The 23,127-nt window shown below is 41.4% G+C and overlaps 1 protein-coding gene across 1 annotated transcript in view; it reads right to left on the minus strand.

Moving 5' to 3' along the window:
• Positions 1 to 23,127, minus strand: part of LOC145415103 (putative aarF domain-containing protein kinase 5) — a 443,740-nt gene that overhangs the window by 263,399 nt on the left and 157,214 nt on the right. Inside the window, exon 6 of the mRNA XM_080284522.1 lies at positions 21,017 to 21,148. Within this exon, the coding sequence (XP_080140648.1) occupies positions 21,017 to 21,148 (132 nt within the window). The remainder of the gene's footprint in view (positions 1 to 21,016; positions 21,149 to 23,127) is intronic.

Below are 23,127 nucleotides of genomic sequence, written 5' to 3' on the forward strand. Positions count from 1 at the left end.
GCCCACACAGCAAAGGGGAAGGCATGGAGAGGTTGCAAAGTGGATGCAACTTCGTCCGAGCATTTGCCATAAAAGTATCTGTAAAATAATGCAAGGGAGGCAACATTCCTTCTTACCTGTAGGGGAGGTAGTTTATTTGTAATATCAGGGTTATTAATAATTCTAACAGCTTTGTTTTGAAATTTGTCTTGTTGTTTTAATGCAACCTCTCCACATCCATTCCACAAGGGTGAGCAATATTCCAGCTGAGAGTGCACATGACTCTTATAAACTACAGCTGACTGCTTGTCAGTAATGAAGCTACAAACTCTGTGCAATAATTCAAGTTTCTTTGAAGCAGTTTTAGCAAGTGATCCAACATGAAAGGTCCACCTGAGGGCATTATTAAGTGAAAGACTGAGAATTTCAATACTTTTGGAGATAGGAATACCAGTAGCACTGAAGGTAATACAGGAATATGGCAATATCTGTCTATTAGTAAACTGTATATACTGTACAGTACGTACTGTATTTGGTTTTACTGGCATTAAATGAGACAGGGTTATTTTGTCCATTCAGTGATCCTAGATAAGTCTTGATTTATGGAGAATGCTTTGTGAGTTAGAGATATTAAACTTTGTGAACGGGTGTTTAAGTGTGAATGAACTGTGAAGTGTGATGTCATCTCCATGTGAATGGATGGGATTATAGGTGGCAGAAAAGAGATCATTAATATGAATTAGGAATAGGGTTGGAGCCAGAACTGATCCTTGTGGCACACTGGTGTTAACTTAGTGGAAATTGGAATATACGAATATATATCATCTACTTTTACTCATACCTTTCTGTCACTGAGATATGAGGAAATCAGAGGAACAAAAGATGTTAGCCCATAGCATGGGAGTTTGGACAGCAGGGAATAGTGCCATGCTCTGTCAAAAGCTTCAGAAATATCAAGGGCTACAGCATGAGTTACTCTATGTTGGTCAACTAATCAAAGGATGGTATGAGTCAGGAGACTGAGTATATCAATGGTGGATCTTTTGTGCCAAAATCCATACTGTCTATCACTACTTAAGCTGTTGAATTCAAGATGTTTAACTATGTGCTTATTCATTACAATTTCAAATACTTTACCAAGTGAAGCTGTGATAGCTATTGGTCTGTAACTAGAGGGGTCAGAGGAACTTCCTCTCTTCGGAACTAGGTGGATATTGGCTTCTTTCCAAGAATTAGGAAATGAACAGGTACATATGGATAGTCTGAGTAATTAAGCTAGAACAGAAGCAAGTTCTAGAAAGCACTTTTTCAAAACAACTGGAGGAAAACCATCTGGGCCTACAGCTTTGTTGGTTGATAAATTGTCTGGGATGGATTTTACGTACCTAGTCTATACACTAATTTAAGTGCAGCAATTTGGGGGAGAGTCAAGTTCTAGTACTGGGACGTTCTTGCTGACTTCCTCTAACATTGAATTTATGGCAAATGTACTGGCAAGGATATTTGCTTTACCATGCAAGTCATTTGTAACGTTGCCATCTGAAGATTTTAGTGGGGGAATGGGTGATGGCATGTTAAAGTTATTATTAAAAGAACTGACAGTTGACCAGAATATTTTACTGGCATTAGGATTGTTTAGTAGTTTGGATGCTTGGTTGTGAAGAAAGCTTGACTTAGCGATATTTATTACTGCTTTTGCATGGCTTCTAGCAATTTTAAACTGATTGAGTGATTCAGCTGTTTTTTAATTTAAGAGTTATATGCTAATGACTTCTGGGCTGTTGCTCTGGCACAAATGCTATAAAACCATTTTGGGGAGACCGATCTTTTAGTGAATTGCTGACTTGGTATGAACAACTCCATACCAACTAGTATTAAGTCATTAATGTGGGACTGGGTAGAACTGATGTCACCAGAGAAGAATGACTGCCATGGAATGTCAGCAAAATAATTTTCCACTCCACACTAGTCTGCCCTATCAAAGTCCCACTGGGTCACCCTGACACTCACTAACACTAATTTCTGCTCAGGGGTACCTCCTTCCTACCCCTGTATACCCAGGGAAGAGTGGAGGGGGGGGACAAAACGAACTCCACTCACCTCTACCCCAGCTCCCAACCCTCCCCCATATCTCGGCCCCCCCAACCTGTCATTCTTAACTGACAGTTACATCTCAAGCTGACATCATACTTAACACTCATGATCACACTATTACACACATATAAATCACTAGGATATGTAAAAAGTATATAACTATCAACACACTGCAGCAACAAATTAAAGCATTACAACACTGACAGTAAAACGAATATGTTAACAATGGCCACCCAAGGCCTCATGCATTTTGGTGCACTGCTTTGAACACACACACACACACATACATGACTGAGCAGTAAGGCAGGAAGGAAATTTCGGATGGAGCTCCTGAGACAACAATCAGCTAAACCAGTGGTGAAAAGGAGGCCTGCCTATTATGATTACGTGAACTGAGTGCATGAGTGGTGGTTTCATTTGAATTTAATGAAAAAAAAAAATAAAGCTGGAGGATTTGGTCAAATGAGAGTACAACAGAGGGGTAGTTTAAATTTTTATACATACTGTACGCATCATGGCGGAAGGAAATAGTCCACAATTTACATCCAGCGAAAGTGAATTTGTAGGATTCTCCAACGAGGACCGAAACAACGGGGTATGAAACTGAACCAAACACGAATAGTAGGAGTGGATAAAATACCTGAGAGGAATGCCCAGGAATTACAACAGGTATGGACAGTGATTAGAAAGTTACAGGAATGGACCTCAGAACAGGAAAGGGGGATTAAGGTATTGAAAAGTAAGTTAAAGAGCATCTGCTCATGCAGTGCTGAACAAGAGAAAGAAGTAACGGAGTTAAGAGACAGCAATGAATCAGCCACAAATAACACACCTTGAGGGAAAATAAAAGGCTGTAAGAGGAAAGGAACAGGATGAAAAGTAAGCTTGATGAGAATGAATCAAAAACACAGAAGCAGGATGAACACATCATAGAAATTAAGGAAGAGCACAAGGGATGGAAGATAATTCAAGGAGGAGGGAAAAATAAATCGAAAGGAGATTTTAGAACAGCAAAAAAAGGAAAACCAGGAACTGGTGGAAAAGGAAGTGGTTAAGGTACTGTACTAAAACATAAAATTTAAATCGTACCCTCTAAGCTCCTACTCCCAATCTGTTTCTTAGAGTACTTCTTTAGGTCATGGTAGTTGCCCTTTTTGTAGTTTAGACTTTTTTATAACTCTCACTACTGTTAACTATGCCATATGCAATTTCTGAAGGTTTTTGCATTGCTGTTGAGTGTGATTCTTACAAACAGGCATCGTGACAGTTGGGAACACTTAATGGCATAATAATCAGCAACATCCTGCTCATTAGTTAATTGTAATTAATTATACATAAATAATAATAACCAGAAACATCCAGACACAGTAACCCCTCCAAGATCCAACGTAATAAAGCCAAAGGCATGTCCAGGACTTGGTTTTGTCCAGGACTTGGGAAAATACCTCCTGAACAGGTACTTATAGACCCCAACCCAACCTAACTTTGAAAGCCACCTAAATAACTCCTTACTGGACATGCACAGCACCTATTTAAGACCCTATGCACACAAATAAGGGACAGAAACCATGAAACAAATTAAAAGGTACCAGACAATGAGAAATTATAAGTGAGTATGGAAAATATTTAGCAGTGTACAGGGTACTTACGACACGTCCATGGCCGTCACGAAGATTAACCCGCCTCCTCCACAGCTCTGACAGTGATGAAGGTGCACTTGAAGCATGTACAGTAACCCACTGTTGCACTGCACTTAATCCTTTGGGCTGTGAATTATACTGTAATTTTTTTACACTACACATTCTGTTCTTACTTGCACCACACCAGTTGCAACACACCAGTGTTGCACTCTGCACTTGATCCTTTGCACTCTGATTTCTAATATCTTAACATATCACTGCACAACAATGTGGTCAAGTGGTGAGGTATTGCAGTTTATTCACTGTCCACCACAAAAGCGAGAAGTGGGCAGCATGGTGATGAGCGTGTAGTCATGATGGTACGTAGGTGGGAAATGGGGAGGATGCAGGGGTGCTCTAGCGGACGTTGCCGGAACTACGCACCAAAACACAGCCATTCATCACCGCGTGGCAAATTTAGAGTAAGGATGAACACATATCAGCTTTTTTTTTTTTTTTTTTTTTTTTTTTTTGACCCAAGCCCAAAATGTCCGGGACTTTGGGTGTCTGGAACTTGGGCATCTGGGTCTTAAAGGGATTACTGTAATTATCTTTTAAAAATGCATATAAATTTATATGTTCAGATTTATTACATTACATAAATGTATCTCTGCATATTGAGTTTGCAATATTTTTACCTATTGTATTAACCACCCTTGCGCACGATGATGCAATACGGGTCAAAGTCTTTGCAACCGATGATGCACTATGACGCAATTTCCCTATAAATGATTGTAGAAACTTTTCCTGTGGCAGAGAGTGTGTCAGATTTTGGCGAGTCATGGGTTTGGGTGGCCAGGTCTGAGGAAACTATATGGCAACACTCACAAGCCTGTCACAAAGACAAGTGACCTATTATTACCTCAGTATCCTCTCGGCAGTCAGGCAAGGAGGGTGTGCTGGTGCGGAGCCGGCCATTTTATGCCTCGTTTTCTATTACATCACCGTCCATACCTTACATGTATTATAGTGATAGTGTGTTATATAGTGCAGTGTGTCAGTAAAGAGGGTGTATAAGTGTTTTTTATACATTTTCAGAGAAATCTAAATTTCAAATCTATAACCATTTGTGACTGTTCCCTTTCAATGCTGAAAGTAGCCACGATGGCAGGGACAGGGTTATCCGAGAAGGAGTGCCTGAAATATTTATTCAGCGAATCTGAAAGTGAGGAGGACACAGACAAAGAATCTGGGGAGAGTGTTTTTGAGAGTCACTGGGGCGAGCAGGAGAGAGAGAGTGAGGTGACGTGATAAACATCCCTCCACCCTCCGCAGTCAAGGGCACCTTCATTATCACACCACTACCACCACAACCACTACTGGTACCACCACTGGTACCACCACTATCACCATCACAATGGAAACAGCTGCCTCTTATCACCACTTCAAATAGACAAACACACACACACACACACACACACACACACACACACACACACTCACAGGTCACAGAGAAAGAGGGAGCTCCTTGTGGATCGTTGGGAAAAAATCGTCCAATCAGTGTCGAGAAGTAAACCTGCCTACTGTGATTATGTGAATGAGTGGGTGAGTGGTGGTCCCATCGGTCATTAGTTAAAAAAAAAAAAAAAAAAAAAAAATTGCGGGTTTGGTCAAAGAGTACAAGGCACTGTGGAAGTACAAAGTTACCGTATGGTTACATCATGGCGTAGAGGGATCACTCATTGTTTACATCTGGTGGCGGGGAATTTGTGGGCTTATCCAATGAAGATATGGGTAAAGGAAGTACTAAATTGAACCAAACAAGAGTAGCAGGAGTGGAGAGAATGATGGAGAGGAATGTCCAGGAGTTAAAACAGGTATGGTCATTAATTACAGGGTTGCAGGAATGGACCTTAGAACAGGAGAAAGAAATCAAAGTACAGTACCACAGGATAACTTGCAAAAGGTATGCATAAGCAGTGCTGAACAAGAAAGAGAAGTTAAAGAATTAAGAGTGAGTAACAAATCTGCCTCAAATGAGATAAAACAGCTCACAAGGGAAAATAAGAGGTCAGAAGAAGAAAGGGACAGGATAAAAAGTAAACTAGATGAGTATGAATCAAAATCAAGGATGCAAGATGAGCCCATAAGGAAATCAAGGAGCAACACAATGGGTGGAATAAAATTCAAGAGGAAGTAAATGTAAATTTAAAAGAGATTATAGAACAACAAAGCAAGGAAAAGGTGGAGAAGGAAGTGGTTAGGGTGCTGAAATGTAGAGAATCTCTAGTCAGGGATGTAGCAGATAAGAAAAAATGTGTGATAAGTTCAGGAGTAAAAGAAAAGCGTATGACAATAAGATCAGAAAGGGAAAGACAAGTACTGCGTAAGGTTAAAGAGACAATATCAGTAGTTACGGATGGTAACAACGAAGCTCAAGAGGAGACTGAAGAAGTGATCAAGTCAGGAAAGTACGAGGAAGGAGGGGCGAGGCCATTGAAGGTAAAGTTTAGGTCTCAGGTTATACTAAATGAAATTATCAACAAGATGGAAATTATCAGGCAAAGAGGGGTTCAAGAATGTTTGGATAAGGAGAGATGCAAATGAGGAAGAAGAGCTAAAAGAAAGGAGTTAGTAAAGGAAGCAAAGGCAAAAAACGAACTGAGAACAGAGGAAGAGAAGACAGTGTTCTATTGGAGAGTTATGGATCAAGAGATACTCACAGAGAGAGGGACAGATGAGGGAATAAAAAACAACGAAAGAAATTTGAAAGTGGCACATACTAATGTTGATGGTTTAATATCAGCAAGGTTAGATATCAATGATGTCTTGAGGGTTCATGAACCTGATGTTATGTGCTTTGTACAGACCAAGTTAAGAGAGGATACTAATATCCATATAGGAGATGGTAAATACAAATTGTGGAGAAGAGACAGAAAAGAAAAAATGGGGGAAGGAGTGAAGATAGCTGTGAAGAACAACATAAATGTGGATTCTGCGTAAAGGGGAGTGGGAAGGGTTAAAGTGATAAATACAAAATCAGAAACTGGAGTGAATGGCAACAGAGATATGGCAGTAGTATACGTTCCCCCTAAGACAAGAGCATGGAATGACGATGAATACCAAGAGATGTTGTCAGACATGGTTGGTTATCTACAGAAAGTCTCTGAGAAAAGCAACAACATAATTCTGATAGGTAATTTTAATTGTAAAGAGGTGAACTGGGAGAAATGGATCTGAGGAGGCAGTGAAGATTCATGGGGCACTATATTGTTAAATACAGCAATGAATAATGTAATGACGCAGTGGGTCAAAGAAGAGACAAGAATCAGAGGAGATGACACACCAGCAAGATTAAATTTACTGCTAACCAAAGAACCTGACGTAACTGAATCTTTAAAATATCTGTGTCCTATAGGAAAAAGTGATCATGTGGTCAATGAGTTCCAGATGATAAAAAGGAAGGTGGTGCCAAAAGACGAGCTTTATAGGCAGGGAAGATACAACTTTGGGAAAGCAACATTTACAGGATTGAGAAAATTTCTCGAAAATGCAGCCTGGAGAAAATTCAGAGAAACAAGAGAGATACAGAGGAAGTGGGATATCTTTCTAGACCTCTATAATTTGAGAGTGGAAAAATATGTTCCAAGAGTAAGTGGGAAAGAAAACAGAAAAAAGGATTGGTTTGACAGGTGTATGATATTTAAAAAAAAATAAAAAATAAAAAGAGAGAGAGAGAGAAAGAGAGACATAGTATGGAACAAATGGAGAAAGAGAGGTAATAATACAGTAAAGGAAGAATATAAGAGACTTAGAAATGAATATACAAGAATAGGTAGAGAGGAAGAAAGGAACTTTGAAAAAGATATATTTGACAAATGTAAGGCAGAACCCAAATTGTTTTATAGATCTGTCAATGGGGAACTGAAACAAAAGGAAGGAATCACCAAACTGAAGGTAGAAGGAGAGGTCTACAAAGATGCAGCAATGCAAGCTGAAATAATGAACAAATGTTTCCAATCGGTTTTCACTAAAGAAAGGGATTTTGTGGAGGAGGAGGGAGTTACTAGAAATATAATGATAAAAGATATAAAAGTGGAAGTGCAGGAAGTAATTAAATTACTGGGAACTCAAGATGTAAGGAAAGCCCCAGGACCGGATGCAATCTCTAATTAGGTTCTGAAGGAATGCAGAGAACAACTGGAGGATAAGATTCACGGTTTAATTGTGTGTTCTCTGGAAGAGGCGAAAGTGCCTCGGCAAATGGAAGAGGGCCAATGTGATATCAATATATAAGGAGGGAAACAAGGAAGAACCCCTGAATTATAGACCAGTGTCACTGACCAGCATGGTCGCAAAATTGTGTGAAAGAATCCTGAAAGATATCTGGAGGAGATGAACATCTTGCCTGAAAGCCAGTTTGAATTCAGAAGTGGAAGGTCATGTGTTTAGAACTTGTTAAGCTTTCACTCAAGAGTGATTGACATGCTACAGGAGAGAGATGGTTGGGTGGATTGTGTGTACTTAGAGAAGGCCTTTGACAAGGTACCTCATAAGAGACTAATGTGGAAACTAGAATATATAGGAGGACTAAAGGGGAAACTTCTGGAATGGATGAGAGACTTTTTGAGAGACAGACAAATGAGGACAGTAATAAAGGAAAAGATGTCTGGATGGAGGGAAGTAACAAGTGGAGTCCCTCAAGGCTCAGTGTTGGCGCCAGTAATGTTCCTGATTTACGTAAATGATATGGTAGATGGAGTGAACAGTTATGCAAGTCTGTTTGCTGATGATGTAAAGATCTTGAGGAAGGTAGAGGTTGAGGAGGATTGTAAAATACTGCAGGAGGATTTGGATAGGATACACAATCGGAGCCGGACGTGGGAAATGAAATTTAATGTAAAGAAATGTAAAATAGTGGAAATGGGTAAAAGTACCAGGAGGCCATCACTGAATTATTTGTTGGGTAATGAATTAATCACAAAAAGGGGAGAAGAGAAAGATTTGGGAGTGCTGGTCCAAGATAGTTTGTCACCAGAAAAGCACATTAACAAGATAGTTGGAGAGACTTATAAACTCTTGACTAACATAAGAGTAACATTTCATTATATGGATGAGGAGATGATGAAAAAATTGATAGTGGCCATGATCCGCCCCAGGTTAGAATATGCAGCGGTAGTGTGGTGCCCACACAAAAAGAAAGATATAAACAAGATTGAGAACATACAAAGAACAGCAACAAAGATGGTCCCTAGCCTGGCATATGTCGTACAGAGAGAGGCTGGAAAAGCTGGATCTGCCTTCCTTGGAAGAATGGAAAGTGAGGGACGACATGATTGCAGTGTTCAGGGCCATGATTGGAGTACATAAAATTGACAGAAGAGATCTGTTTGTATGAGACAGAACAGTAACACGAGAGCAAGGAATGAAACTGAAAAAGCCAAGCTGACTGAAGGATATCAAGAAATAAAGTTTTCCATAGAGATGCATAGACCTGTGGAATAGCCTGGACAAAGAGATTGTCCAGTCTGAAAACTTAAACGAGTTCAAAGCAAAATTTGACTTACTGAGAAACAGAGCACACCTGGGTGTAGGGGGGTTTTCAAGAATACTCCCCCAGTATCCCTGCTTGTTGTAAAAGGCAACTAAAAGGGTTGGCGGAGGGTTAGTGCCCCTCCCCAGAAAACAGCTAACTAAAAAAACGAACAAGAAGCCTCGGACGAGGACTGACCAAAAGATGATGACCAAGGACCGGATAATGGACATGGTACAGATGCAACATGGAATGTAAGGGGTGTGAATGATGAGGTGAAAGACAGAGATTGTCCAGGTGCCTGAGGGTGTGAAAGTGGATGTATGTGGAGTAACTGAAACTGAATGAAGAGAAGAGAGTGTGACAGAATGGGAGTATGGATGGGGTATATGTGCAGGAGTAGATGAGAATGGGAGGGCAAAAGAAAGAGTGTGTATTGTTGTAAGTAAAAGATGGAAGAAGAACATAAGAGAGTATGGATCAGTTGGGTCAAGGATTGTGTGGGTAAGATTGAAAGTTGGAATACAAATGTCGGTGATTGTGTGCATGTATGCGCCAACGCAAGATCGTGCAAGCAGAGTGAGAGAAGAGTTCTGGATAAATGTGGAAGTGTGCATGGAAGTGTTTGGAAGGAATGAGAGAATCTTTTAGATCGGTGATATGAATGGTAAAGTAGGGAATGTGAAAGTGGATGGAATAGTTGGTGAGTGGGGTGTGCCTGCTGAGATAGATGAGAATGTCAGTGCATTAGTGGACATTTGTGCCGGGAAGGGGTTGGTGATAGCCAATAACCTTTTCAGGCATAAAATGATCCACAGGTATACATGACGAGTGATAAGAAGGGTGGGTGGTAAACTGAATGAAAGGAAGACAATGATTGATTATGTGTGTGTTGATGAAAGGATGCAAAGATATGTAATGGATACAACAGCTTACAGAGGTTGGGGGAGTGGACTTTCTGACCACTACTTGGTGGTGGCCAGAATCAAGATCCAAGTAAGATGGAGAAATAGAAGAAGGGAAGGACGGGAAGAAGTAATTGCAAGGAGAATGGAAAGGTTACAAGAGGATGAGAAAAGGGGAGAATATAAGAGAGAAGTGGAGGAACAATTGGGTAAATATGAATTGGAGCAGATGGGAGGCGTGGAAGGTGTGTGCAGGATATTTAAAGAAGAAATATGTGCACCATGTGATGTGGTGTTTGGGGTGAAAAGAAGACAGGGGGGGGTGCAAGGAACAGCATGGTGTAATGAAGAGGTGCAACAGGCTGTGGCATAAAAGAAGAAGGCATACAATGAATGGATGAGAAATAGGGGCATGGAAGAAGTTGAGAGGCGGAAGAGACAGTTATATGTAGAAAGGAAGAGAGAGGTGAAAAGACTAGTAAGAGAGAGTAAGAAGAGAGTGGATGAGGAATTTGGAAGGAATTTGAGTGTAAAGTGGAGGGACTGTAAGAAAATATTCTGGAAAGAGGTGAAGAGAGTAAGGGTTGCAGTGAAGTTTGCAGGGGAGTGAAAGATAAAAATGGTAGACTGCTAGTGAAGAAGGGAGAATAAGCAGATGGAGAGAGCATTTAAAGGAATTGCTGAACATACAGAATGGAAGTAATGCGAGTATAAGTGGCTGGGGAATGGCTGGGAGAAGGAGGGAGGTGAGAAGACAGGAAGAAATCAGTAGGATAGAAGTTTGGCAAGCAGTGAAGAAAGTCAAACTGGGGAAAGCCCCAGGAATTAATGGAGTGTGTGGTAAAATGCTGAAGCATGGGGGAGAGATAGTGGTAGAATGGATGTGGAAGATGTGCAGATTGGCCTGGGAGAAACGTAGAGTCCCAGAGGATTGGAAGTCATGTATAATTATTCCCTTATACAAAAGGGAACAGGGAAAAAGAAGTATGTGGTAATCATAGGGGCATTTGTCTTCTTAGTGTAACAGGAAAAGTGTATGGTAGGATACTTATTGACAGAGCTAGGGAAAGAACACAGGAAATAGTTGGAGAAGAACAAGGAGGCTTCAGGATGGGAAGAGGTTGTGTAGATCAGATATTCATTCTTAGATCTTTAGTGGAAAAGTTTCTAGAGAAGGGCAAGAAGTTGTATGCAGCTTTCATGGATTTGGAGAAAGCATATGACAGGGTGGATAGACAAGGATTGTGGAAAGTATTAAGAATATATGGAGTAGACGGGAAGTTGTTGAATGCTGTGAAGAGTATGTATGATGGTGCTAAGGCTGCAATGCGTGTGGATGGTGAACTGAGTGAATTTTTTTCTTTGAAAGTTGGGTTGAAACAGGAATGTATCATGTTTCTATGGTTGTTCAATCTGTACATGGATGAGGTAATAATAAAGGTACAAGGTAGGGTAGTGGATGTTGGAGTGGCCCTTCTGAGAGAGGATAGTGTTTGGAAACTCCCTGTACAGTACTGTTGTTTGCAGATGATACTGTGTTGTTAAGTGAAGACGAAGGGGAGCTGCAAGGCATGGTGGATGAGTTTGGGAGAGTGTGTAAGAAACGGAATCTAAAGGTGAATGTAGGGAAGAGTAAAGTGATGGTCTTTGAGAGAGGTGAAGTCAATGAATGAACAGTGAGGTTGGATGGTGAGGAAATGGAAAATGTGAGTACGTTTAAGTACTTGGGGAAAGTGATGAGTAAGGATGGAAGTTTGGAGGGTGATGTGCTTGAAAGGGTACAACAAGGAAGAAAGGTTGCTGGTTCCTTGAAGGCAGTGATAAGAAACATGGAAGTGAGCATGGAAGTGAAAAAGTTACTACATGACAGTATTGTGATACCAACTCTAACATATGGAAGTGAAGCTTGGACGTTGTTGGAAGGACACAAGTCAAAAGTGAGAGCAATGGAAATGAGTTATTTAAGAGAAGCCTGTGGAGTCACATGGAGAGACAGGCTGACAAATGAGGATATAAAGGAACATTGTGGTGTGGATATGGATGTGATAGGAAGCATTAGGAGGAACACACTGAGGTGGTTTGGCCATGTGGAGAGGATGGAGGGTGAGAGACTGATAAGGAGAGTGTATGTAAGTGAGGAGGAGAGGGGGAGAGGGAGGGGGAGGCCAAGGACGAGATGGAGGGATGGGGTGGAGAGGTATATGAGAAAGGGGGGTGTGAGCTGGAAGCAGGACAGTGAAATGGCGGGGGACAGGGCGATGTGGAACCAATTTGTTTATGGCCACCCCGTACGGAATTGAGGCGTCTGGCAATAGACAGGTAGATAGACAGATAGAGAAACAGAGATGAGACCCTACGAGTGTAGCTAATTTCCTGTGTATTACAACTAGGTAAATACACACACACACACACACACACACACACACACACACACACACACACACACACACACACACACACATTCCGTGTATATCACAATTAGGTATATTAGGTAAATACTTAAATATTTGGAACGACTTAGACAAAGAGGTGGTGCATGAGAAAAACATTCATGTGTGTAAAGGTAGACTCGATAAATGTGGATATGGAGACAGGACAACACAAGCATTGCTCAATTCCTGTACACCACAAATAGGTAAATACAAATAGGTAAATACACACACACACACATCACAAATAATCACATACACGTTGGCTGTGATAGTACTTTTCCTTGTCTCTGCAACTCCATCTCTAAGTTCCAGAAGCATTATAACATTGCTAAAAGATGTGAGTAACCAGCTTTCTTTTTCTTTTTTCTTTTTTCAATGAAGAATGAACCAAAGGGCAGGAGCCAGCAAACTGTTCCTTCCAAGAAAAAAAACGAACAATACAATAAAGAGCCAAATTCCAGATCCTTTCATTTCGAGATGCCTGCGCACGCTGCATTTGAAAGAATGGAGATCATAGGAAGTAGGAAATACAGAGAGAGGGAGACTGTTCCGGAGTTGACCTGTTGCATAAATGAAGGACAGGGAGTAACGGTTAACTCTTGCATTAAAGAGTTGGACAGAACAAGGATGAGAGTTTGTTGCTTGACAAGTGCTACGCACCCATCGTAGAGGTGGAGGAATGCAAGCAGAAAGTTCAGGGGAGCAGTGACCATTGAAGTAGCGACTGAAAAGAGATAATGATGCAACAGTGTGGCAAAGAGACAGAGGTTGAAGGAAGCCAGTAAGAGGAGGAGAGTTAATGCGATGAAAAGCCTTTGACTCCACTCTATTGAGAAAAGCTGTATGTGGGGAACCTCCCCACACATAAGAGTTGTGCTCTAAACAGGCAAATAAAACCCATGTATAAAGTCAACAACTGTGCACGTGTAAAGAAGGTAGGGAGTCGACCTAGCACATCTAATCTCTTGGAGGCGGATTATACAAGAGATGTAATATGATCTTTCCAAGATACGAGTAAGACCCAAGTGAATGAAACTCCAAGCATGTTCAAGGATAATGCAGGATTGAGCTGGATATTATTAAACATTAGTGGGCACTCCTGTGGATGATTCTGTCGGGTTGATAGGTGTAAGAACTGAGTCTTTGATGCATTAAAAACAGCAAGACTATTTTTACCCCAGTCAGAAATATGAGCCAAGTCAGACATTTGGTGTGCCATAGCCTCATTCCTTGTTTGTTGAAGTAGCTGCAGAGATGGACGTTGCGAGAACCGAATGGAAAGGTGAAGGGTAGAATCAACCGTGTACGAGTAGATAGGGTTAGACGTACAGCTTAGAAAGTTACTGATGAATAAAACAAAGAGAGTTGGTGATAGGACAGAGCCCTGAGGAACTACTGTTCATAGATCTAAGAAAAAGAATGATGGAAGTCTACAACAGTGGCTATAGAACGACCGGAAAGGAAGCTATTGATGAAGGCACAGACAGAAGGATAGATACCGTAAGAGGGCAGTTTGGAAATTAAAGAATTATTTGATTAAAGATTTATTTATTTGGAAATTAAAGATTAAAGAAAGAAGGTTGTGATAGGAAAGATGCTTTAAAATTTTTCTGTTAAGAATTGAATCGAAAACTTTTGAGACACAGCATGTTAAAGCAATTGGATGATAGTTAGAGGGTTGGAAATGGTCATCTTTCTTTGGGACAGGCTGAATGAGAGCAAACTTCCAGCAAGAAGGAAAAGTGCAAGTTGACAGACAAAGATGAAAGAGTTTACCTAGACAGGGTGTATGCACAGAAGCACAGTTCTTGAGGACAACAGGAGGGACTCCATCAGGCCCATATGCCTTATTAGTATTGTGGCCAGAGATGGCAGGAAATACATCAGCTGAAGAAATTTTAATGCCAGCCATGGGGAAGTCAGAGGGGGGAAGTGATGGAGGAACAGCACCAGAATAGTCTAAGGTGGAACTGGAGGAGAAAATCTGAGCGAAGAGATCTGCTTTATCAGTACAAGAAATAGCTACAAAGCCATCAGAGTAGAAAAGAGGAGGGAAGGATGATGAGGTAAAGTTGTTAGAAAGGGTTTTGGCAAGGTGCCAGAAGGAGTGGGAAGCATTTGAGTTGGAGAGTTGAGAGCATTTAGTACGGATGAAATTATTTTCACCAGAGCGAAGAACAGACTTAGAACGATTCCGGGCAGAAACAAATTTTTACCAGAGCGAAGAACAGACTTAGCACGATTCCGGGCAGAAACAAAAAAAGATGTGATTCAGGAGTGGGTTGGCTCTGGTACCTTTTATAGGCCCTCTCCTTGTTGTGGACAGCATTAGAACAAGCACAGTTAAAACAAGGCTTTCTTGCATTAGTCAAAGGATATGAGAAGGGAATGTATGCTTCTATGTCCGGTTCTTATACTAAGTATTGTAAGGTATAAATATGTGTGTTTACTATATATTCTTATAGGAAAAATGTGGTGCATTCATTGTTTTTCTCTCAGGCATTTTACTCATAAAGTATAGGTTGCATCAAAAATCCAAAGAAAGCACGAGCAAGCTGGTGATTTTTTATCCATACTTTTGTAAAGCAAAATAACCTATCTATCTATCTATCTATTGCCAGACGCCATAATCCCGTACGGGGTGGCCATTTGACTCTGAGTTATTTGTTTTACAGGGAGGGGCACTAACCCTCCACCAACCCACTTGACACGTAGGGAGCATGTATGGTTTGGTTATATGGTTACCACCCAGCATTGTAAATGGTGTCTTGGCTTACAGGAAACCATTTGGCTTGTCACTCAATGTAAAGCCAACCGTAATGGAAAGAAAAGCAATAAGTAGTGACAGGAAAGATGGGAGAAATAGGAAGAGAGGAGGGCAGGCACAGAAAAAGAATGATAAAGGCTAAGGAAGAAGTAGGCAGCACTACATCAAGTGAGTGGAAAATGGTCGCCACCACCTACCACTAAAATAACCTATGTGTGCAAATTATTATTTTGGGAAAAGTTCTGAAACAAACATACGGGCATGAGCTTACATACTGTTACCCCACACAACCCGTCCTAACCTTTCAAAATTCATTTTCTCAATAAGGGTTATAAGAATGTCTATTACATCATGGGCTTCCTTAACCTTTGGGCTACAAAACTGGAAATAATTTACATATACCGGGTACATCTGTTACAGTGCCAATAATAACATACAAAATGATAAACAAATCAGACATTTTTAGGCAATTTTTTTATATTTTTTTGATTTACTAAAAATATATTGGGTGTATCAAATCGCCATGGGGTTTATTAGAAAGCTCGTGAAATTCTGCATATCAACATGTACTTTGCAACTGCATGTCCTGAGAAAAATTTTGTGCAGTGATGTTGGAAAGTTATTTGAAGCTAGTTTTCACCTAAATAAGGTTTATTCTTGCTTCACTTCTGTACATTTATTCATCCATTCTATGTTTTTTTTTCTCTCTCATCTTACAGTATAAACATCAGCAAAGATGACGGGCTATGATTTATAACAATATAAACATTTTCCAAGGGTAAATTTTGGGTCTGGTTAGTACTTGGATGGGTGACCGCCTGGGAACACCAGATGCTGTTGGCATCCCTACGTGTCAAGTGGGGTTGGTGGAGGATTAGTGCCCCTCTCTGTAAAACAATTAACTCTTAGCCCTTGGCCACCCCGTCTGGGATACATGGCGTCTGGCAATGAATGAATGAAATGAAATTTGGCCATTGAATTTTTTCCTTTCCGCGCGAGAAGATCCGACCTAAGCGGGGTTTTGGTTTTGTGCCTGGCTCCAAAACTTATTGGAAACTTATGGTGTGCGAGAGGGTTAATTTAAAAATATTTAGAAAGCAGATACACCCACGAAACTCTGTGAGTGTTGCCACCACCACAACCACATTTTAGAAGCATTTATCAGATTTTCAATAATTTTTCAGAAATTAGCAGGCAACTCTCCTCTTGAATTCCTTGACTCCCACTTCCAGCTGTAGAAGGTGGTTCTCTACACTGACTGTTTGGCAGCTCTTCAGCTCATCGTTGCTCCACAACTTAACGGGCGAGACATCTGATTCATGACATCCAAGCCTTACTTCAGTGCCTTCTCAGCAGGGGTTGGGAGGTCCACATCAGGGACAATACAATCGTAGATGCTGCTGCACAGATGACCTTGTCATCATCAGTCTTGGAGTCTCTGCCCCTCTTGGAAGCTATGCATCATCATCTCCCGGTAGTCGCCTGCAAAGCAACTTGGGATGCTGATTTGGAGGTTTACCTTCCTGCCACAACACTGGGGTCATACTGTATGGACTTCTATACTCACCCTTGGGCCCAAGCATCTTCCCATGTCCTGGATGTGGCGCTCACCAAACTGCGCTTCAAGCACATTGGCCTGGCCTCTCATCTCCACTGCCTCAGACTAGCCCCAGACCCTTGTTGTCAGTGATACAAAAACCAAGAGAAGACCACAGCCCACTTCATACTGCACTACCCATGCTTCTACTCCATCCTCACCAACGTGAGGGATCATCTAGCTGACCAAAGAATCACAGACTTCTCCCTCCCAATACTCCTTGGCAGTGTGGGCCTGAACATCAGCTATAACACAAAGTCCTTTGCCACATGAGTGTCTTCCTTTTGAGACCTGAACTGCGACATCATTTTTAGCTACAGAATTCTCTTTGTGAGCCTCTGGGTGTAGCTTCTCTGGGTCTCCAGCCAGTGACAGGCCTTCAATCAGGACCAAGACACACTTGCTCCCAATTAACACACTCACCTACTGAAGTACTCACCCACTCCTCAATCCCACATTCATAATTATGCTCCTCACTCACTCACTCTTAGTCACTTATTCAATCACTTCCCATTCCTCTCAATCACTCACTCCCCACTCACTAATGTACCACTTACTCACTCATTCATTCACTCACTCAGTCATTTACATCACTCACTCACTCATTCTCTCCCGACTTACTTAATCCTTCCCTCACTCGCCAGTCACACACACCATTAACTCACTCTCACCACTGACTCACTCACTCTGCACTTACTCACTTTCCCATTTACTCACTAACTCATTCCCCACTCACAATTCTTCATTCTCTTACTCCTCACTCACTAACTCATTCCCCACTCACAATTCTTCACTCTCTTACTCCTCACTCACTCATTCATTCCCCACTCTCTCTTTCACTCACACATTCCTTACTCTCTTACTCCACAATCGCTCACTCTCTCATTCTTCATTCACTCTTTTTCAATCTCATTTATTCACATAGGCACAAATTCCCTCACCTACTAACAGTCTTGCACCATCTGAAAATGCAAGCCAACCTGCCTGAAAAATACTTGAGCTTGTTTGGTGACTCAGTTCACTACTGCTTAAGGTGGAGTCACACTGGGCAAAAGTGGATAGCACAGCATGTTAGCCACTTTTGTGAGCCGCTTTCATTTCAACGTACCCCCTGCTCTAATTAAATATTTCATTCACAGTTAAAAACATGTTGAAAAATGATATTTAGCTCATCTGAGTCCTTATCACAGCAACAAATCTCCTAGCAGGCTGAATCCCACTGACTGTTGGTCATTTGGCTTGCAAATATGACTAACACATTAGCCGTTTTCTCCCCAGTGTGATGATGACTTTAGTTGGATAAAGCTACAGTACTACAGATGTGAGGCAAAATAATCTAGATGGGAGAAAGGGAGAGAGAGAGAGAGAGAGAGAGAGAGAGAGAGAGAGAGAGAGAGAAAGAGAGAGAGAGAGAAAACTGAAGGATCATTTTTTTTTTTTTTTTTTGAATAACAGAACAGAGGAAGGAAAAACAAATGAATATAACAAAAAAAAAATCCATGCACCAGATTACTGGTGTCCTCTGGTCATAAAATATCAGTAACAGTTAGACTTAAACAACTGTAGGTTGAAGTTTGGAAGGAAACAACTCTGGGGAAGCGAGTTCCAGAGAGATGCAGTTCAGGGAATGAAAGAATTCTGATAGACAGAAGTTCTGCAGTATGGCTGAGCGACATTCCAGTCAGGAGTGCTGCCAGCTGCCCGTGTACCATGACAGAAAGCATGGAGAGGTGGCACCATGGACGCAACTTCGTCTGAGCATTTGCTATAGAAATATCTGTAAAATAACACAAGGGAGGCAACATTCCTTCTTACTTGTAGGGGAGGTAGTTTATTAGTAATAGCAGGATTATTAATAATTCTAACAGCTCTGTTCCGAATTCTGTTTACTTGGTTTAATGCAACCTCTCCACATCCACTCCACAAGGGTGAGCAGTATTCAGGCTGAGAGCACACATGACTCTTATAAATTATAACTAACTGCTTGTCATTGAAGAAGTTACAGACTGTACAATAATCCAAGTTTCTTTGAGGCAGTTTTAGCAAGTGATCTAACATGAGAGGTCCAGCTGAGGGCATTGTTAAGCGAGACGCCGAGAATTTCAATACTTTTGGAAATGGGAATATTTGTAGCATTGAAGGTAATATACGATTCTGGCAATACCTGTCTATTAGTAAATTGTATATATTTAGTTTTACTAGCATTAGGTCGTGGCGACCATCATCCACTCACTTGATGTAGTGCTGCCTACTTCTTCCTTAGCTTTTATCATTCTTTTTCTGTGCCTGCCCTCCTCTCTTCCTATTTCTCCCATCTTTCTTGTCACTACTTAATGCTTTTCTTTCCGTTACAGGTGGCTTTACGTTGAGTGACAAGCCAAATGGTTTCCTGTAAGCCAAGAAACCATTTACAACGCTGGGTGGTAACCATATAACCAAACCATACGTGCTCCCTACGTGTCAAGTGGGTTGGTGGAGGGTTAGTGCCCCTCCCTGTAAAACAAATAACTCAGAGTCAAATGGCCACCCTGTATGGGATTAGGGCATCTGGCAATAGATAGATAGATAGATACTAGCATTAAATGAGACAAGGTTATTTTGTCCCTATTCACTGATCGTGGATAATCTTGATTTAAAGAGATGGCTGTACTGAGTTGAGAGTTAGAGATATTAGACTTTGTAAATGGATGTCTGAGTGTGAATGAACTATGAAGTGTTGAGTCATCTGCATAAGAATGGATGGGATTGTGGGTTACAGATAAGAGATCATTAATATTAATGAGAAACAGGGTTGGTGCCAGAACTGATCTCTGCGGCACGCCAGCGTTAACTAAGTGGAAAGTGGAATATACATCATCTACTTTTACTCTTATTTTTTGTCTAACACAAAAGATCCTGGTCATATACAAGGCATGTGTAATCCTTGTAATTAACTTTATGAGAAAGGACAGGGTAATTTAGAACTCATGAGTCATTACTATCTATCTATCTATCTATTGCCAGACGCCTCAATCCCGTTTGGGGTGGCCACAAACAAATCGCCTCCAAGTCGCCCTGTCCCCCGCCATTTCACTGCCCTGCTCCCAACTCACACCCCCCTCTCTCATATACCTCTCCACCCCATCCCTCCATCTCATCCTCGGCCTCCCCCTCCCTCTTCCCCCTTCCACCTCACTCACATACACTCTCTTCGTCAGTCTTTCACCCTCCATCCTCTCCACATGGCCAAACCACCTCAGTGTGTTCCTCATAACGCTTCCTATCACATCCACATCCACACCACAACGCTCCTTTATATCCTCATTCGTCAGCCTGTCTCTCCACGTGACTCCACAGGCTCCTCTTAAATAACTCATTTCCACTGCTCTCACTCTTGACTTGTGTCCTTCCAACAACGTCCAAGCTTCACTTCCGTACGTTAGAGTTGGTATCACAATACTGTCATGTAGTAACTTTTTCACTTCCATGCTCACTTCCCTGTTTCTTATCACTGCTTTCAAGGAACCAGCAACCTTTCTTCTCTGCTGTACCCTTTCAAGCACTTCACCCTCCAAACCTCCATCCTTACTCATCACACTACCCAAATACTTAAACGTACTCACATTTTCCAATTCCTCACCATCTAACCTCACTGTACATTCACTAACTTCACCTCTCTCAAAGACCATCACTTTACTCTTCCCTACATTCACCTTTAGGTTCCGTTTCTTACACACTCTCTCAAACTCATCCACCAAGCCTTGCAGTTCCCCTTCGTCTTCACTCAACAACACAGTATCATCTGCAAACAACAGTACAGGGAGTTTCCAAAGTAGAGAAAAGTAGTAATGAACCCACTCCTAAGCTCAGTGAGTCTGATATGATTTCTCAAACCATCACTTATATTGTCTGTGTGGTGATGTGACCAGCTAACAGCCTTGTCCTACAGGAACTGTACCTTCAAAAGGAGACTCTGAAAATGAAAAATGCACAGGCAAGTATGTGGTTACCACAGGTGCCTTCAAAAGGAGAGATTAAGAGTGAAAAATACACTGGTGAAGAAATGTAAAATATTATAATTCTCAATCAACTATGATCATTAGTCAGCTACCTTGCTACAAAGCTCCCAGTGAACCTTGGGCACATAAACATAAGGAAGGTGCTCCAGCTCTTGAGCACACTGTTCACTGTTTCTCCCCTCATTCAGGAAATCCATCTCTTGCTCCAGTGTTCCTTTCAGGTCCTGAAATACAAAAGGTATTTCAGCATCAGAATATGGTATAAGAGGTTCTTGACACAGCAAGAGGTTCATAAGAGATTAATGTAACTCAAATACTGTACAGTAAAACCCAGCCATACTGATCTAAATGAAGGAAAACTGTGCCTGATTAATCAACCCCTTTGGTAAATGGTGTTCAGTGCGCCATCCTGACATTACTAACATGTTAGCCTTCTCCCACCCTGACCACATAAAATGCAGCACTGACTTTTACTCACTTCACACACAAGTCTTCAAAAACTTGAAGCTTAGGTTTTCATGCCCTATTCAAGTCTCTCTAATATAAATAAAAACAAAGCCATTTCTTTATTTCTCCATATATAAGTGATGACTTCAAAATGTAAATATAACAAAGTATATACAGTATATATATAAACTCTCAATTATCCATTGTCACAATATCCAACACAGCTTTATTGACTCTATTAAACCATTATCTGTTGATTTTTATGCCCCATCCAGCACTGAAATGGGATGTAACCAGTGGTCCAATGCAATATCCGATGTTGAGGGGTCTCAACAGGCTCATTAGCAGTAGCCTACCGATGCCAGAGCAAATCCTGAAACTTGGAAGCCAATGAAAATGCTCACAATGCGCCAGCCAATCAGAATGCGTCATGGACATGGCTCATCTGACGTACCAAGAATACAACCACGCTCTCATTCTCGCCCGAGAATGTCATAAGGTCAAGACATGCCTGGGCGCTCCTGTCTTCTGACCATGCAGTCGTAAAACGCTGCTGCCGGTGCTATGACCAAGTCTATGGGGTCCTATGTTCAAGCTACTGTACTGTACTGTATTGCAAAGATAATGGCCTGTCAGTGCTCATGTCCCAGTGCTCTACTGTTATTGTTAAACTACCCCAGTGGTGTACTGTGTACTGTACTGTTTATGAGTGCAAACCCCCAGTCCTGTTTCTTCCCATAGATGCCAACACTTGATGAGTAATTACAATGGATAATTGATAATTTACTGTTTTTGTTTGTGTGTGTGTAAATATATATATATATATATATATATATATATATATATATATATATACATACATACAGTATATATACAGTATGTATATATATATATATATATATATATATATATACATACAGTAGGCTCGCACAGTGCGCATCATCACAGTGCACGGGTGACCAAAAATCATAACCAAAAACCTTGAATGCGTGAGTTTACCTCACAGAACGTGAGGCAGAGGCAAGGAGTGGCTCAAAAATGCCATTTTCTATTAGTACGTGACCCCCCCTCACACAACGCTTCACGTGTCGTCATGTTGATGCACAGAAATTCCCAGGCATTCTACTGTGTAGCTTGGGGTACAAGGCGGCGGGCACGCCATAACAGTCCTGGCTCGTGCACAGTGCGGATCCGCTCTCTACAGCCAACCTGTCGTGTACAACGTGGCATTTTTTTGCTGCTCCATCCTGGCCTGTACTTCGCCGCACCATGCCTCCAGCCCCAAGAGTTAAAAAACTTCTGATGCGTGTCACCAAGTTAGAGATTATCAAGATGATGGAAGAGGGACAAGGAAACACTGCTATCGAGAATGCCCTGGGACTGGCTGAATGAACAGCAAGAACAGTGGAAGAACTGTGATGGCATAAGGGCTGTAGTGAAGACGTATGGTGCCTCTGACCTAGACGGCCGTTCCCGGGTGGGAAATCGTGCAATGATACTAATGGAACAGTATCTTGCCACCTTCATAATGAGGAAGGAGAAGGAAGGTGTTCCACTGAATGGCAGATTCATTTGGAACCAAGCCCAACTCTTTTACAAGGCAGCATCTTGCAAGCTAAATGTGGACAAACCTTTCAAGGCATCAGTTGGATGGCTGGACTGTTTTCTGAAGTGCAAGGAAATCCATCACGTCAAAGTGTCTGGTGAATGTGCCTCTACCGATGAGCTGGCCGCGAGAGACTATCCTGCGATATTT

The sequence above is a fragment of the Coenobita brevimanus genome, chromosome 101, assembly GCF_032717465.1.
Source record: "Coenobita brevimanus isolate Jiangsu-jjx chromosome 101, ASM3271746v2, whole genome shotgun sequence".
Taxonomy (NCBI): Eukaryota; Metazoa; Arthropoda; class Malacostraca; order Decapoda; family Coenobitidae; genus Coenobita; species Coenobita brevimanus.